Raw genomic sequence first — 17,883 nt, 5'->3', positions numbered from 1 at the left:
CTTGGGGTAATACAGTACAGTGTACAAACCTGCTTCTAAATGTACAATTTATATTTTTTTCAGTAAAGCTGCTCGGCAGCACTAGTGACATTGCCCACTTTTTTATTTGTGTGTTTAAAATGGGCCTGACTTGCCTGGTAGAGGGCACTATGTGAGAAGGCAAGGCGATGCCTAATTTTCAATCACTCATTAGTGCAGTGCATTGCAAGCTTTCATTTTTCAACTTTTGCCTCATGGCAAGTTTTGATGGCCTTCATAAATTAATGTTCTAAAATTGATTAGCTTTTTGTAGTTTTCATAGCTATGTAACGTTTCTGTTACTATTCTGCAAGAATGAGCAAATGTGTACATCTTGGTGAACACTAAACTAATTTTTGTCATGCTGACCTCTATTGCAGGGACACCTTCTTTCGTGTAACGAGCTCAATCATTAAAAAGACTCTGATGGAGAAATCAGATGTGCTTATCACCCCCTTTATGTATGCAGCTTGCGCTTGTGATCGTGAGGCAAGCTTGATGGCTGTGCTGGATTCAGGTAAATCATATGGAATTTGCTTTAGAACTTTGGCACTTAAACTAGCCTGTTATGATTTGGTAATGCAGGACATGACACACAGTGAAATTCACTGTACAAAAGGCAGCCTTTCGACAGTGCTGTGGACACCAGGCTTGTTAAATGAGTCGCATGTTGACATGAGTTTCAGTTTGTTTTTGAAGTGCTCTGTTTTGTGACACTCACTCTCTTTCAGTACAAATTTGTGTGATGTGTGTCCTGCATATGGTCTGCATATCAAATTGTTGTAGGAGGAGAAGCCTCCTTTAGGCTATACGGCCTTTAGCCTCTGCTTCTCTTCTGCATGAAGACAGGAGAATAAATATATAAACAAATTCATTCATTCATTCATTCATTCATTCATTCATTCATTCATTACCCGCCGTGGTTGCTCAGTGGCTATGGTGTTAGGCTGCTGAGCACGAGGTCGCGGGATCGAATCCCGGCCGCCGCGGCCGCATTTCGATGGGGGCGAAATGCGAAAACACCCGTGTACTTAGATTTAGGTGCACGTTAAAGAACCCCAGGTGGTCAAAATTTCCGGAGTCCTCCACTACGGCGTGCCTCATAATCAGAAAGTGGTTTTGGCACGTAAAACCCCATAATTTCATTAATTCATTCATTCATTCATTCAGTCATTCATTCATTCATTCATTCTTAGTTGCAAGGTGCCATGGGCGTCAGGCTCTTTACTGTTGACCAATAAAAAAAGTGAAAAGTTTTGAAAGTCTGATACTGCACCCCTTGATGACATGTGTGTCATGACACCATGAAAAAAAGAGCCATGTCAAGATAAAGTAGAGGCTGCATTTTTCTCAATTGTCAGAATGTCTGTTTAGGAAATCAGAGTAAAGGAAAGGACCATCATATTGCTGTGGTGCCAAAAAAAAAAAAGCCCCAGACTTCAATGGTTATTTGATTCCCTTAATTATGAGCCTTCATAGCAGACATATGCAGCTTGCAGAATCACTAGTAAAAGACCAGTTACACTTTCCCACCAAAGAGAATCATGCCACTATGTTGCAATATGCACTTTTGGCAGTATTTTGATCCTGCTATATGCATCACTCACATATCTCCTTATATGTTGCAGCCACTGCTGAGTACACACTGCTATGTATAACACACTTGCTTGTTTCTAATTTTGTAAGGCAACCTTTTATCTCCAGGCTCGTACAGTAATTCAAGTATACCTGTGCAATGATTAAGGTAAAAAATTTTGATTCCCTTAATTACAAGGACAGTCATCAAATTTTCACTCTTTTTCAATGTGTGTTAGTACATTCTTCCACACATTATTATTGTAATAGTAACTATATGGACACACAGGTGAATTTTTGCATTCATCGGCCTTGCTGCGAGGTTTCGTTTAAAGTCCAAGTGTGATAAAATCACGCTTGCGTGCTGTATGCTGTGGGTTCAAGGGTAAGCCGAGAAGAATGGTGCCCTGCCGCGCGCAGGCTTCTCTCACGTACAAGAGGTGGGTGAGGGGGAGGGGAGCGCACGGTAATATCATCATGCATGCAATAGGGGGATAGGGGAAGGGGGCAGTTGAGTTATACGTCCCTTCTCTTAGCCCTGCCGTGGCTGCGCATGGCACGACCGCAGCAAACGTTATGCAAGCCGAGGTGGCTGGTGACTTTGTGTGCACTCTGTTCTCATGTGACTAGTGTTGTAGGTCATGTAATCTTAATTTTCGGAGACTCGCTGAAGTGAGAGGGAGCACAAAGGGGAATTCGCTCGCTACTGCTGCCGCTCTTCGCCAAGCTAGCATTGTGACAGTGAGTGCCCGAAGTCATAGAGTGAGATCTGTTCATGTTTGCCTGTGCGTGCAACACTATACTTGTTAATTTTAATTAATGATAGAATGTTTATTGCAATTTATACAGCCAATAAAACCGCGAACCTTACTTCGGGTAGTTGTCTAAAACTTTGTCCTCACTTTGCCTTTTGCCTTTGCCTTTTTCTTTGCCTGCTTTGCCTTGCCTTTGCCTGCTTGGGTGAAACTTGGGTGATGCTTTGCCTTTTTCTTGAAACTGCAGCTTATTTATTGTGTATCCCCAAATTGGTCCGGCATGCTTAAAAATTTCAACGCTTGCAAAATTTAAGCTTGATTAGACTTTCATTCTTCAGATGACTATTCCTTTGGGCTCTTAGTATCCCTACAGTGTCCACAGTGTGTTCTAATTAGTGTTACTTAAAATTCTTGCAACTCCACCTGTTACTACTAGCCTTTGTACCTGCTACAGTATATTGTGCAGTGTACCCACTGTATCCCATATAAGTTCACTCCAATGTGAACTTTAGTTCTCCTAGAAGACATTTTTTAACATGTCGGCAGGTGCCACTTGGGACTTACAAGCATAGTGTCATGAACGTCATGTCATAGCAGCATAGGCATTCGTGAAAGTATCTCAAGTAATTTCTTAACTCGCCAAATTTCCTTACATCTATTTACTTCCTCCAGTGTATTCTATAAAGTATTCACTCTGTTCTCTCAAAGTTTCACTCCCGTCTGATTTTTATTTATATTACAAGGACATTTCTTACACATCCCTATAGGTGATTTTTGAATTTGATAATTTTCTGTGACTCTCACAATTAACCTATATTTTTATAATTTCACACACATATTGTGTATGCAATGTCCTCTATACCCCTACAAAATTTCATCCCAATCTATATTTTAGGTCTCCAGCAGTCAATGCGGATGCTTTGCCAAAGCATGGCGAAAAAACACAATCTATTAATTTCCCAGCTGATAACTGCAGTTTGCAGCAAAAAAAAAAAAATGTGTTTACTAGCATTGTTTGACCTGGCACAGTGTTGTGATGAAGCACCAAAGGGCCCCTGCTGTAGAATTAAGTTAATGCTTTTTCTTTTGCTTTGAATGTCATGACTTGGAAGCCTCAAAGCAGTGCTTTAAGCTAGGCTTTGAATGTCGGGCCCTCAAGAACAAATTCATGCTCTCACTTCTGTAATCATCTAGGAATTATGAGAGTGCACTGTCTTCTGACTCAGTGATGGCATAAAATTCTTGCTTGGGCTCCAGGTTATTGAGATGGGCTAAAGCCTCACTCTGGCGATGACTACCTATGTCACTGTTGAGTCATTTATAGCCTGCTGATGGTAATAATGGCAGAACTCTGGCATTGCAGAAACCACAGCAGCCAGAGGCATTGCAGAAATGCAGTGCATGTAAAAAATAAAACAAAGGATTGTCACCAGGTTTCATGTTAAATTGACATTGGCAATATTCTAAATGATTCTGCCAAAATCCTTAGGCATAAACTAACATTTTATTAGCAGTGTGGGTGCTGTACTCATTCAGGGTCGCCCTAACATTACACTCTACTCAAAACTCTACATGTGATACTATAAAAAAAATTCCTACACACCTGCCAAGTTGTTTTAAAGGCATTTGTGTCATGTTTGGGCTGAAATTGTTGCAAAGCTTATTCTTAGTTTTCTGGTGAAGTTACACTCCATAATGAAATCACATTGTGCTCATGCATATCATGAAAGAAGTTAGTGCAAAACAGCTTATTATGTTCAGAGGTGGATAGGAAACAAAGAAACTTTCCATGTGGTGGCTCAGAAGGAAAGAGAAAGGAACAATAATGTCTTCTTCTTTTTAAATCTTGAAACAGGCATTGCACATGTGTAATTACGCCATTAGGGAATTTAGAGGGCAGATGATTTGCACCATATTTCTAAAGAATGGGGTTTACTAGCTTTGATCCATTAGCTCTGTTTTCGCTTATTTGGTGGCACTATTTTGATTCTCTTCTGATTCTTTTGTTTGTTTGCAGTGCAGCATTGATTTTCTTTCTATGTTTAAATCTGGTAATTGCATGTATATGTATGACAAGCGTTTGTGAAAGTATAAACAATGGTTAGTGCACAATGCTTACATTTTTTTCTGTGTATGTGTATGTCCTAAGCAGTGTACAGCCAATGCTCATTAAGACAAGCTCAGTTAAGCCGAATTCTTGCATATAATATTTCATGGCACCATTTTCATGGTGTTCTCATTCTTTCGTTTGTTTGCAGTGCAGTACTGCAAATTTTTTTATGTTTAAATTTGGTAGTTGCATATATATGTATGACAAACATTTGTGAAAGTATTAACAATGGTTAGTGCACAATGCATACATTTTTTCCTGTGCATGTGTATATCCTGGGCAGTGTACAGTGAACGCTCATTAAGACACTCGGTTAAGCCAAATTCTTGCATATAATGAACAACATGGGAATGTTTGTTTGGTTTTCCATAGACTCAATGCAAAAAAAAATCTGCTTAAGATGAACCGTCTCAGACATATTCTTCGGTTAAGATGAACATTCGAAGTGATCGCCACCACTACCGATCCTGGAGGCTAAGGTGCCTTGATGCGCTGCGCCTGGGGGCCACATTGAGGCACTCTACTGGAGTCCTGTGGCGCACATCATCCTTGGACAGTGGTGAAAACAAGAGGATGAAACAAAAAAAGTTACAGTGATGTTTCATTTCGTGAACGTGAGTGACGGGCAAGCATATGGGTGCTATAGCGCATACGGAGCTATCAGCCCTCGGTGTGCCTAGATACCTACACTGTCCACATTTCATATCATATTCAACACAGGGTTCGCATGGCCGTGCCATATGCAGCAGCCGCCGGAATGGAACGCCCCCTTGTAAACATTTGCTTACTAACGAAATTAACAAGCATAGACACATCAAACTCAACGACTGCGGACGGTCTCTGTCAAAATGCTGCGGTGAGGAATTGCGGCAGCAGCAGCAAGCGAAGTGGCATTCGTGCTGTCTATCCCTTCAACACAAACTGAGCAGTGAGAACACAGCGCACGCAAAGCTATGAGCCATCAGCTCACCTAGATGGTGCCCCCTAAGAAGATCGCTTTCAAATAAAGCACGACCGTGCGCGGCCGACGTACAGTGCCCCCCTTCCTCCCCTCCCCCCGGTACCATGCATGCAACAGAAGACGGCGTGCTTCCTCCCCGCTTTCCTGCCTTGTGCACGCGAGATTGAGCCGCCCATCGTCGGTTCACTCTCGCACGCTTTCACTCGCACATACAGCATACGGCACATGAAGACGATGCTATCACGAGATGAACCCGGTACATCCATATCGCAAACAAAACCTGTAGCAACTGCTAGAGGAAGTCAACACAGCGCGCCTCCACCTACCTTCCTCCTCCACAACGCTTCGCCTCGTTTCTCGTTTCCCATTTCGCTCAACGTCACCTGGACTTTTCTCTAGCTGGTGGTGTTTTGCCGTGTGCTCAGCGCGCTCCTTTATACTTTTGCTAGCTCTGAGCCTGCACCAATGGCCTGTGAGGCGGCATGTGCTTGCTTGAACTCCTTAGTGAACTTTTTCCAGCAGCACGAAAGCACAGAAGACTTTTTAAGGTCATTAGGTGAGATGATGTCATTTGTGGCTGCTCGCCGTTTTGCACAACAGCGACAAACATCCATCATGGACTGGATGAAACCAAGCAAGAGTATGACTTGAAAACAATTTTCTATCAAGTTCAGCTAAATACCGTATTGACTTGCATAATGAACACACTTTCTTTCCCGAAAAATATGTGCAAATTTGGGGGGTGCAGTTATTATACAGGGTAAACTTTCGAGCGATTTCTTTTTCCCGCGGCCACCTCTAAGAAAGTCAGTTTCGCCCGAAATGCGAACCATCAACTGTGATAGCAAATGTGTAGACAGCTACATGAAGTAAGGATTGTAGCTTTATCGGTCGTCATCATCATCAGCCTGGTTACGCCCACTGCAGGGCAAAGGCCTCTCCCATACTTCTCCAACTACCCCGGTCATGTACTAATTATGGCCATGTTGTCCCTGCAAACTTATTAATCTCATCCGCCCACCTAACCTTCCGCCGCCCCCCACTACGCTTCCCTTCCCTTGGAATCCAGTCCATAACCATTAATGACCATCGGTTATCTTTCCTCCTCATTGCATGTCCTGCCCATGCCTATTTCTTTTTCTTGATTTCAACTATGATGTCATTAACTCGCATTTGTTCCCTCACCCAATCTGCTCTTTTCTTATCCCTTAACGTTACACCCATAATTCTTCTTTCCATAGCCCGTTGTGTCGTCCTCAATTTAAGTAGAACCCTTTTCGTAAGCATCCAGGTTTCCGCCCCGTACGTGAGTACTGGTAAGACACAGCTTTTATACACTTTTCTCTTGAGGGATAATGGCAACCTGCTGTTCATGATCTGAAAATGCCTGCCAAATGCACCCCAGCCCATTCTTATTCTTCTGATTGTTTCAGTCTCATGATCCGGATCCGAGGTCACTACCTGCCCTAAGTAGATGCATTCCCTTACCACTTCCAGTGCCTCGCTACCTATCGTAAACGGCTGTTCTCTTCCGAGACTGTTAAACATTACTTTAGTTTTCTGCAGATTAATTTTTAGCCCCACCCTTCTGCTTTGCCTCTCCAGGTCAGTGAGCATGCATTGCAATTGGTCCCCTGAGTTACTAAGCAAGGCAATGTCATCAGCGAATCGCAAGTTACTAAGGTATTCTCCATTAACTCTTATCCCCAATTCTTCCCAATCCAGGTCCCTGAATACCTCCTGTAAACATGCTGTGAATAGCATTGGAGAGATCGTATCTCCCTGCCTGACGCCTTTCTTTATTGGGATTTTGTTGCTTTCTTTATGGAGGACTACGGTAGCTGTTGAGCCGCTATAGATATCTTTACATATGGCTCATCTACACCCTGATTCCGTAGTGCCTTCATGACTGCTGAGGTTTCGACTGAATCAAATGCTTTTTCGTAATCAATGAAAGCTATATATAAGGGTTGGTTATATTCCGCACATTTCTCTATCACCTGATTGATAGTGTGAATATGGTCTATTGTTGAGTAGCCTTTACGGAATCCTGCCTGGTCCTTTGGTTGACAGAAGTCTAAGGTGTCCCTGATTCTATTTGCGATTACCTTAGTAAATACTTTGTAGGCAATGGACAGTAAGCTGATCGGTCTATAATTTTTCAAGTCTTTGGCATCCCCTTTCTTATGGATTAGGATTATGTTAGCGTTCTTCCGAGATTCTGGTACGCTCGAGGTCATGAGGCATTGTGTTTACAGGGTGGCCAGTTTTTCTAGAACAATGTGCCCACCATCCATCAACAAATCTGCTGTTACTTGATCCTCCCCAGCTGCCTTCCCCCTTTATATAGCCCCCAGGCGTTCTTTACTTCTTCCGGCGTTACTTGTGGGATTTCAAATTCCTCTAGACTACTCTCTCTCACATTATCTTCGTGGGTGCCACTGGTACTGTATAAATCTCTATAGAACTCCTCAGCCACTTGAACTATCTCATCCATATTAGTAATGATATTGCCTGCTTTGTCTCTTAACGCATACATCTGATTCTTACCTATTCCTAGTTTCTTCACTGCTTTTAGGCTTCCTCCGTTCCTGAGAGCATGTTCAATTCTATCCATATTATAGTTCCTTACGTCAGCTGTCTTATGCTTGTTGATTAACTTAGAAAGTTCTGCCAGTTCTATTCTAGCTGTAGGGTTAGAGGCTTTCACACATTGGCGTTTGTTGATGAGATCTTTCGTCTCCTGCGATAGCTTACTGGTATCCTGTCTAACGGAGTTACCACCGACTTCTATTGCACACACCTTAATGATGCCCATAAGATTGTCGTTCATTGCTTCAACACTAAGGTCCTCTTCCTGAGTTAAAGCCGAATACCTGTTCTGTAGCTTGATCTGGAATTCCTCTATTTTCCCTCTTACCGCTAGCTCATTGATTGGCTTCTTATGTACCAGTTTCTTCCGTTCCCTCCTCAAGTCTAGGCTAATTCGAGTTCTTAGCATCCTATGGTCACTGCAGCGCACCTTGCCGAGCACGTCCACATCTTGTATGATGCCAGGGTTAGCGCAGAGTATGGAGTCTATTTCATTTCTAGTCTTGCCATTCAGGCTCCTCCATGTCCATTTCCGGCTATCCCGCTTGCGGAAGAAGGTATTCATTATCCGCATATTATTCTGTTCTGCAAACTCTACTAATAATTCTCCCCTGCTATTCCTAGAGCCTATGCCATATTTCCCCACTGACTTGTCTCCAGCTTGCTTCTTGCCTACCTTGGCATTGAAGTCGCCCATCAGTATAGTGTATTTTGTTTTGACTTTACCCATCGCCAATTCCACGTCTTCATAGAAGCTTTCGACTTCCTGGTCATCATGACTGGATTTAGGGGCGTAGACCTGTACGACCTTCAATTTGTACCTCTTATGAAGTTTCACAACAAGACCTGCCACCCTCTCATTAATGCTATAGAATTCCTGTATGTTACCAGCTATATCCTTATTAATCAGGAATCCGACTCCTAGTTCTCGTCTCTCCGCTAAGCCCTGGTAGCATAGGACGTGCCCACTTTTTAGCACTGTATATGCTTCTTTTGTCCTCCTAACCTCACTGAGCCCTATTATATCCCATTTACTACCCTCTAATTTCTCCAATAACACTGCTAGACTCGCCTCACTAGATAACGTTCTAACGTTAAACGTTGCCAGGTTCAGATTCCAATGGCGGCCTGTTGTATAAACTCGGTCGTATAAACTTGCAAACATTCGCTTCAGCACAACCTGAGCAGCAAGAATGCAGCACGTACAAAGGTATGAGCCGCCATCGCCTCAGCCCCCGACGCAGATCGCTTTGAAGATAGGGCGAGCCACGGCTGTGGAATGCACAGTTGCTGCCACAGTAAAATGCCACGCCACCCCCTGGCGCCATGCGCGCAATGGAAGACTGCATGTTTCCTTCCCGCTTTCCTCCCTTGTACGTGAGAGATTGAGCCGCGATCGCCGGCGCCCCTTGGGTGCAGTTGTGCAATACGTAGTTGCTGCCAGAGTACAATGCCGCCGCCCCTCCCTGCCCCCCCTCCCCCCGCCCCCGGGCCTCTTGCGTGACGAAAGACGGTGCACGAGATTGAGCCATGATCGTCGGCTTCCTCTCCTGCTTTCACTCACACCTACACCATGCGGCATGCGGCGACGGCAACTACGACGGTGGCAAAAATGCGCCTGGAGCATCCATATAATTGCTATTGCAATAAAGGTAGGAGACACAGTAGGAATCGGCGTCCGTCATGGGTTTGGACACAATCGCACCTGCCGGACGCCATATCAGACTCCGAACCGTACCGTGTGTCTCCTACTTCACAGCAGCAAGTTCAGGGTGTGATCATTATGTGAGAAAAAGAAAAAAAAAGCACTTGATTGGAAATGTAGGGCTGTGTTCATTACGCAAGTGCGTTCATTATGCGAGTAAATATGGTAAATGCTTTTTGTCATTTTTCTGCCGTTGTAAGCCTACTTTATTTACTGTTTTGAAGTAAGATATTTGGATACACCTGGTCAAGTTGTCAGTTATTTCTGATAAGATGAACGTCTGATAAGACAAAGAAATTTTTATGGTGTCTTCGAGTTCGTCTTAAAGGGAGTCTACTGTGATTTAGAAATGAAGTTCCATATCATGCAAGAAACACTCACTAATGGTTTGATAAATTGTAGAAGTGATTAGGCAGTGCTTATTTTTGTGTAGTTGCTGAAGGACAAGAGGCTAGCAAGGATCTAGCCATAGCATCAAGAGCATTTTCATGCATTGCTGACTTTTTGGGTGCAATGGCTGGAAATTTTGGTGGCTTGAGAAGCGGTCCTGGAGGCAACAAGACCTGGATGTGTGCTTTCCAGTTGCTGGAGGTGAGAGTATAGCTACATTTTGCTTTCATTGGTCCAATTTGCTGTGCTGCTTGTATTAACTAGCCATGACTATTTCACAACACTGAGTGCGACAATATGCAGTGCTTGTATGCAATTTTTGTTTAGTTTCAGGGGAAAATTCTGTCAGCTAAACAAAACTTGTTGCAACTAACTTGCATGGCGAGGCGGGCATTAGTTACAAGAATTGTAGTAGTCAGTTGACTGAGTAAAGTTATCTTGTTACTTCTAAAATTACTGACTTTAGGATGTATATATTTGGGGGAGTGGGTGGGGTAATGAAAAAATATTGGGGGATCCCGAAATGTGTGAATGATCATCAGCAAAGCTTTTGTTGAGGTTTACTGAAATGTATTCACTTTTTCACTTCTATGTAGCTTAGTGCTCCTCTCTGAATGCATGCTACGGTCCAATTTTATTCACTTATATTCTTTGCCCATGCTTCGCTGTTTCTGCTGCTAACTTCTTCACTTCTTGACTCTTGTGTCTATTTGGGCACCTACCCAGTGGCACACTCCCATTCTGGAGGTATTTATTTTTTTATCTTTTTTTACACCAAGAATGTTCACACGCCCAGTGCCACAATCCCAATTGCACATACCCAGTAGCCAAGATAGTCAATTAGGAGCATACTCAGTGATTAAAGTTTTTTATAATTGGCAAGACAGTAGCAGCGAGAAGTCGGCACCCGCGAAGTTGGGGGAAGAGGCAAAGAAAGCTTTGCTTGAAAAACAAAACAAAAAAATACTATTTGCTGCTTGATTCAAACCTGAAATCAAAGCGTATAGAGTCATCAGTTGGAGTCATGATCGTAAGGATTTCTTTAACTGCTGTGTAGTACACTTACACACATACATATAAGTACCATTTCATATCACAGGAAGGACAAGTTCAGAAGGGTGCCCTAGCTTTGAAGCAGGAACGTCTCAAGTGGATGGACCGGCCAGACCGCATGATGCGAGCAGCAAGGCATTATGAAGGTGCTCTTCAGGTGCTTATACGAAAAGCTGTACTGACCACAGAAAAGGTGAGCCTGGCAGAAGGTGTGCAAATGTTGACTGGTAGCTTTCATAAGCAGTCATTTAGCTTACTGTACTCGGCAGGCTCACTTTGGGCCTCATATGTGGGAAGAATTGGCAGCAGTGGCAGCATGGAATGAGCATTGTCTTATGGTAAATCTTGTGCTTTACAGAATATACGGACATCGGCCTATTCATTGTGTGGCCTGCATTTGCACACAATGTGTAAAGAGCAGGGCGCAAGGAACAGGACAGAAGAAGAACACAAACGACAGGACCGGCGCCGGTCTTGTCGTTTGTGTTCTGTCCTGTTCTTTGCACCCTGCTCTTTACACATTCAAACATGAACTAACTAGCCCAAGTAAGAGTTTTGCTTGCGCATAGTGCCAGCTTTTCTGAAACAGTATCTTCAACCAAGATTGCGTCGTCACCAATGAAGGGAACGCCCATCCAGAACAGCGCCCATAAAGCAAGCAAGCAAGCAAGCCAGGCACTGTCACATTGGCTGCAGTGGCAACACAAAACAAGCATTGTCTTTTGCAAGATCTTCTACTATACAAACATCGATCTGTTCATTGTGGCCTGCGTTTGCACACAATGCCAGCTTCTCTGAAACAGTATCTTCAACCAATATCACTTTGTCTCCAATGAAAGGAACGCCCATCTGGAACAGCACCATAAAGCAAGGAGCAGGCAAGCCAGACATTGTTACATTGGCAGCCGCGGCACCACAGAATGAGTACTGTCTTATGCAAAATCTTGTGCTTTACAGGTTAGTCCCTATCCTGTCTTCTTTTTCTTAGTTTCCTAACTGCCGCTGCTGCCAAAACATACTACGTGACTATGCCTTTGCTCAGGCAGTGTGTGATTTGCAATGTGTTTCATCAACTCTGATTCAACAATAGAATGCACTGACTCTCATCTCAAATATCACACAGGAAAGAGTGCAGGAGTCTCGGACACAACAATTAAGATGAAGGAAGAACATTATCGAAATGCTTGGCGTTGCTCAGCCTGTACACGCATGAAAAGTCATGCAGATCTACCTAGAAAATCAGTCGACGATGCAGATAAGCACGACATTCAGGTGTGGCTCAAATTAATAAACGAAAAGCTAGAGTACCTAATACCACTGAAAGAAACTGTTGAGAAAGCATGGAAGATATCATTCAGAAAGAAATGAGCAGGAAGGCAAGGACTTGAAGGTAGGGTGGCAAAAATTGAGGCTCAAGCTCAAAACTCTAAAATTGCACAGTTGGAGACCGAACTTCACAACACGAAATGGTGAAGTCTTAAGCTAAACCTTAAATATCGTGAACTTGGGCAGACAGAAAAACGAAAGTTTGTTGCATGAGTTCAATAAATTAAGAGCACGGATGAATTTACTGCAGCTTCTCGAAAGTGACGTAGTAGCAGTTCATCGCTTGCCTTCAACGAAAGACAAGATACCTGGCATAGTCTGTCGCTTTACAAAGTAAGCGATCAGAGACAAATGGTGGCAAAACAGAAGAGAACTGCACAATGCAAAGAGCAACATTTTCCTCCTGGAAAACCTGACAAAAAGAGCGTGAACATTGCTGTTTGAGGCAAAAAACTGGGCCAAAGCTAATGACTCGAAGTACGTTTGGCATAGCAACAACAGGGTTCTAGTTCGCAAGTGTGACGGTGAATGAGTGATAGTTATTACCAATGCTTGCAATCATGAAAAGCTTGGATAAGGTAGCGACAAACACAACTGTTATAGTCACCGGTTACGGTGGCTTACTCAAGTGATGAACAGTATGTGCTGCCGCACACTTTTCGCTGGTTTTTAGGAAGTTCTCTTGTTGAATCATTCACGTGTTTGCATGCTAACATACGGTTTATTAAGAACAAAGAAACTGACCTTGCTCTCCTCATCGAGGAAACTAAAGATTCATTTATACAAACATGCTAACAGAGCTATGACAGCATATTTCACTTGCCATTGTACAGCACTTTCTATCTCAATCGCTGAACTGGTCATGGCGGTGGAGTGCGAATTTTAGTACGACAAACCTACACTCGTGAAATATTAAACCAGTATTCTGCAGTCACACAGAATTATGACATTCTAACAATTAAACTAAATAGCACTGTACTGTGTGCTGTTTACCGACCGCCTAATGGTTCTGCCACAGTTTTCTAGAATACCTGGATAGATTTCTTAGCTTTGTTAATGATACCAAAATTAAAAATAATTTTTTGTGGTGTCATTTATATTAACATGATGAAAAATTATCTGCCTAAACTACAATTAGACATCATATTAAATTAAAATGCCTGTCAGAATAATTAATCTCCCTACAAGAGTAACACAAAACTTATCCGCTCTTATTGACTTCATTACCAACATAAACTTAGAAGCCACGAAATCAGATGTCTTTACATTAGGCTTAAGCGATCATTTACCAATATTTCTATGCATTAAGGAACACTTCAAAGGGAGCTTACAATCATTCTTTTAGTGTCTTCAAGTCAATTTATGATGCCAGTTTTCATTTAAATGTTTAATGGTGGTGGCAAGATGTATTTATTAAGGGATGGCTCAAAGGCCTATAATCGGGAGTAGGAAGAGGAGGGGGGGAGGCATATTCAGAGCCGTCCTAGGAGCTGCGCGTCCTTGACGAAAGCCAAGAGCGAGTCTGGAATGACCCTGTCGGAATCCATCGAGCCAGTTGCCGGTCTAGTCCACTCCTCGTAGGACGACACTCGCACCGCCCTCATGTGGTGGTCCCGCTGCTGAGCGTGTCATTTTAATAAAAAAGGCCAAAAATTCGTAAGCACTGAGTTGCAGTCGAAATAACTAGAAGGATATGCAATAAAAATGCCTTGTACATCGAATTTATAACAACCAAGGACTAAGTAACATTTGAGTCATATAAAAAACTTCACAATCACCTAAATAAGGATGTGAAAAAAGCTAGGCATGAATACTTCGCTAATTCATTCACTTCTGCTGCTGGGTCTACAGAAACAATGCAGAAAAGATTAACCTCCTTGTTATAAATTGTAAAGTACCTGCAGGAAAAATATCTGCCTTGGAAATAGATGGCATTGAACTGAAGGGAAAGGCACTAGCAGATGCCTTCAACAAGCACTTTGCTAATATAGACTGCAAAACCACATGTACTAATAACCTTGAATCCATATAAATAAATAATAGTTCTTTGTTCTTATATCCTGCACATGAAAGTGAGGTAATTAATGTTATTTACAATATAACAAATAGCAGTGCTAAAGATATTTGTGGCCTTCAAATAAACCCAGTAAAGCATGTAATTGATCTCATAGCACCATGCATTACTCATATTATTAATCTTTGTTTGAGTAAAGCTGTATTCCGCCAAAGTATGCAGAGTGCACATACTAAAATTTTGTTCAGGAAAGGCAATAAAAATGACACGGGAAACTATGGGTTAATCTCTTTACTACCTGTTTGTTCAGAAACATTTGTAAAAGTTATTTTAGAACGTTCCACTGAGTTAAAGTGTAAACATAACCTGTTATCAAACTCCCAATATGGTTTTTGTAAAGGCCTCACTACCCAGCACATGTTGCTCTCTCAAAAAGAACACATACTTTCCTAATTAAAAGATGGAAATATTGTGCTCAGAATATTTGTGGACCTGTCAAAAGCTCTTGACAACATTAATCAAGACCTATTGATAAGAAAACTTGACCGGTATGGCATATGTGGCGAGCCTGCATCTCTCATACATTACTGCCTAAAACATTGCACAAAGCTGCCTCACTCAAGGATTCACTTTCCGACTATCTCCCTGTATCCTCAGGAAATCAACAAACACTGACACCAAGGACAACATAGGGGAAATTACTTGTGCTTAATAAATGAAATAAAGAAACGATAAATTAATGGTAATTAAAGTGGATGAAAAAACAACTTGCCGCAGGTGGGAACCGAACCCCACAACCTTCGCATTTCGCGTGCGATGCTCTACCAAGTGAGCTATCGCAGCACCGTTTTCCCATCCACTTTCTTGGGTATTTATGTGTCCTAGTAGAACCCTGGGAGTGTTAGCCTGCGCCACCACTCACAGACCTTGGCGGCGGACGTGGAACGTCCTTTTTGCCGCAGGCGTCACGAGAACGTGATCTTTTTGGGTGAAGGTAACTGGTCAACAAACCCACATATGCTACCTGAAGGCATCAATGTTGCCGGAGTTGAGACCCTCGTTACGGTAATAAACGAGAAGAAAGGGGGTTAACCGAGGGGCCCGATTTTTATTATTTTTATTATGCGAAATGCGAAGGTTGTGGGTTCGGTTCCCACCTGCGGCAAGTTGTTTTTTCATCCACTTTAATTACCATTAATTTATCGTTTCTTTATTTCATTTATTAAGCACAAGTAATTTCCCCTATGTTGTCCTTGGTGTCGGTGTTTGTTGGCTTCTTATGATATGACTAATAAAAATCGGGCCCCCTTGGTTAACCCCCTTCTTCTCGTGTATCCTCAGGAGTACCACAAGGGGAGTATTTTAGGCCCATTTTTATTTAATATGTCCATTAACAATATTGTCAAAGTCGATGCAAGCACCAAATTCATCATGTACGCAGACGATACCAGTATGTTCTTAATGGGTAAATCTATTGACGATTTAATTGATGCAGCAAACTTGCTTTTAATAAAACTACATGAATGGACACAATGCAATTGCTTTCAGATTAATACTAGTAAAACTAAAACTAGCATTTCTATCCAAAAACCAGAGTATATTTGCTAATAAATTTATTTTATTAAGATCAATGCACATTGAAATTGTGCCGTACTTTAAGACTATAGGCATTATATTTCAAGAAAACATGTCATAGAATGCCCACATCAATCTTATGCTGACCAAGCTGGCACAAATTCTTGGTATTATTTACTGTAATCACCAGATACTGCCATCTAACATTATGATACAAATCTACAACACCTTGTTTTATTCTAGAGTTAAATACTGCCATTTAGTTTGGGCAACTACGACCCATAAAACTTGCATAAGATTCATAAATTACAAAAAGAAATTCCTTACGACTGTTGAAAACAGCCTATTCATCAAATATAACGTATTACCTGTGACACATTTGTTCGATTATATTCTTTGTAAAACATTAAAGACAGAAACCACAAACATGCAGTCTCTTTCCTAGATTCCTTAGGCAATTTGGAAAGAAATGTTTGTGCTGTTTGTGGAAATTACTTGTGCTTAATAAATTAAAATGAAATGATAAATTAATGGAAATGAAAGTGGATAAAAAACCAACTTGCCACAGGTGGGGAACGATCCCACGTCTTCGCATTACACATGCGATGCTCTACCAATTGAGCTACTGTGGCGCTGTTTCCCCATCCACTTTCTTGGGTATTTATGTTTCCTAGTAGAACCCTGGGAGTGTTAGCCAGCGCCACCACTCACAAACCTTGGCGGCGGATGTGGAACATCCTTTCTGCTGCAGGCATCACGAGAACGTGATCTTCTTTGGGTGAAGGCAACTGGTTCTACTAGGCAAGGGTTCTACAGCAGGTTTCATGGCTTTGCAGCTATTCCTTCCTCTGATTTCTATGTCACACTTATTATCCATTTTTCAAGGCCAGTTGATCACATTGATAACAAAAGTCCCTTGATAGCATGGCTGAAACGCCACTTTGACTACATACAAAACACGAAAGCAATGAAATAGGCATAGAATGTTTCAAAATCCCGGCTCTGCTTCCACCGCATCGAAAGAGTGCACGCGAAGCTATATTTCGCGCCAGAAACTTGCTTGTGACCAAAGCCAAATTAAAGTGATGGTTTTATTTTTCATTAACGTGCATACGTGCTGCAAAAACAGGCTTGTGCCAAAAAATGAGAGCGAAATAAGCAGACCGGGAAGCGACTCACATGTAGAGAAAAGGCAAAAACTGATGCGTTCAAGAAAGTAAATGTACCACTTCTAAATGAGCTGAATTGGCAATTGGGATGTGTTCACAAGAAGAAGAAAAAAAGGAAAATAAATAAAAAATAAATGAAAAAAAGAATCCATGCAGAATCTTCTCTCGATTCTCGGATTTATCTGAATGATGCGCAAGCATTTCGTAGCACTGACGTGGTGTATCGTGGTAGTATGCTGGTGTGTTTCGTATAATTGTGAAAATGATCGTGAAAGAACCGTGAAACAGAGAAGCGTGGTTGCAACGCTGATCTGTTAAATGAGACCTGCACGAGACAATGTAGAAGAGGCGAGTAGAAGCAATGTTCACCGGTGTTATAAATAGCCAGAGCGGAGGTAGACAAGGGATGAAATGATCAGGGGTATGTAGCAAATGAAGGATATAAGAGTATATGCAACATTTATTAGGTACACGCTTGATCTGCTTGAAGCTGGCAGTAGCAAGGGTGGTGGAGGGAGTCACTTGAGTGGCAGAGAAACATTTTATTTCAATTTCATTTTATTACTTTAACCCTGTGAGGGTCGATTTTTTTCACCTAGGGGGCCCAGGGTCGATATTTTTTATTGCAGATTCCAATTCT

At 42.1% G+C, this 17,883-nt stretch overlaps 1 protein-coding gene and 1 non-coding gene across 4 annotated transcripts in view; one reads left to right on the top strand and one right to left on the bottom strand.

Moving 5' to 3' along the window:
- Positions 1-17,883, top strand: part of LOC126543766 (L-fucose kinase-like) — a 98,586-nt gene that overhangs the window by 49,821 nt on the left and 30,882 nt on the right. For all 3 annotated transcript variants that reach the window (XR_011892490.1, XM_055061692.2, XM_055061693.2), the window contains 3 exons: positions 399-535; positions 10,150-10,307; positions 11,206-11,352. Coding sequence is in view for 2 of the 3 variants with exons in the window: in XM_055061692.2 (XP_054917667.2) it covers positions 399-535; positions 10,150-10,307; positions 11,206-11,352 (442 nt within the window). In the remaining variant the exon portion in view is untranslated. The remainder of the gene's footprint in view (positions 1-398; positions 536-10,149; positions 10,308-11,205; positions 11,353-17,883) is intronic.
- On the bottom strand, positions 16,635-16,706 carry TRNAT-UGU (transfer RNA threonine (anticodon UGU)). The gene has a single exon. It is a non-coding gene; the product is annotated as a tRNA-Thr (tRNA).

The sequence above is a fragment of the Dermacentor andersoni genome, chromosome 1 (assembly GCF_023375885.2).
Source record: "Dermacentor andersoni chromosome 1, qqDerAnde1_hic_scaffold, whole genome shotgun sequence".
In the NCBI taxonomy this organism is placed as follows: domain Eukaryota; kingdom Metazoa; phylum Arthropoda; class Arachnida; order Ixodida; family Ixodidae; genus Dermacentor; species Dermacentor andersoni.
This window is presented reverse-complemented; position numbering and strand designations above follow the sequence as displayed.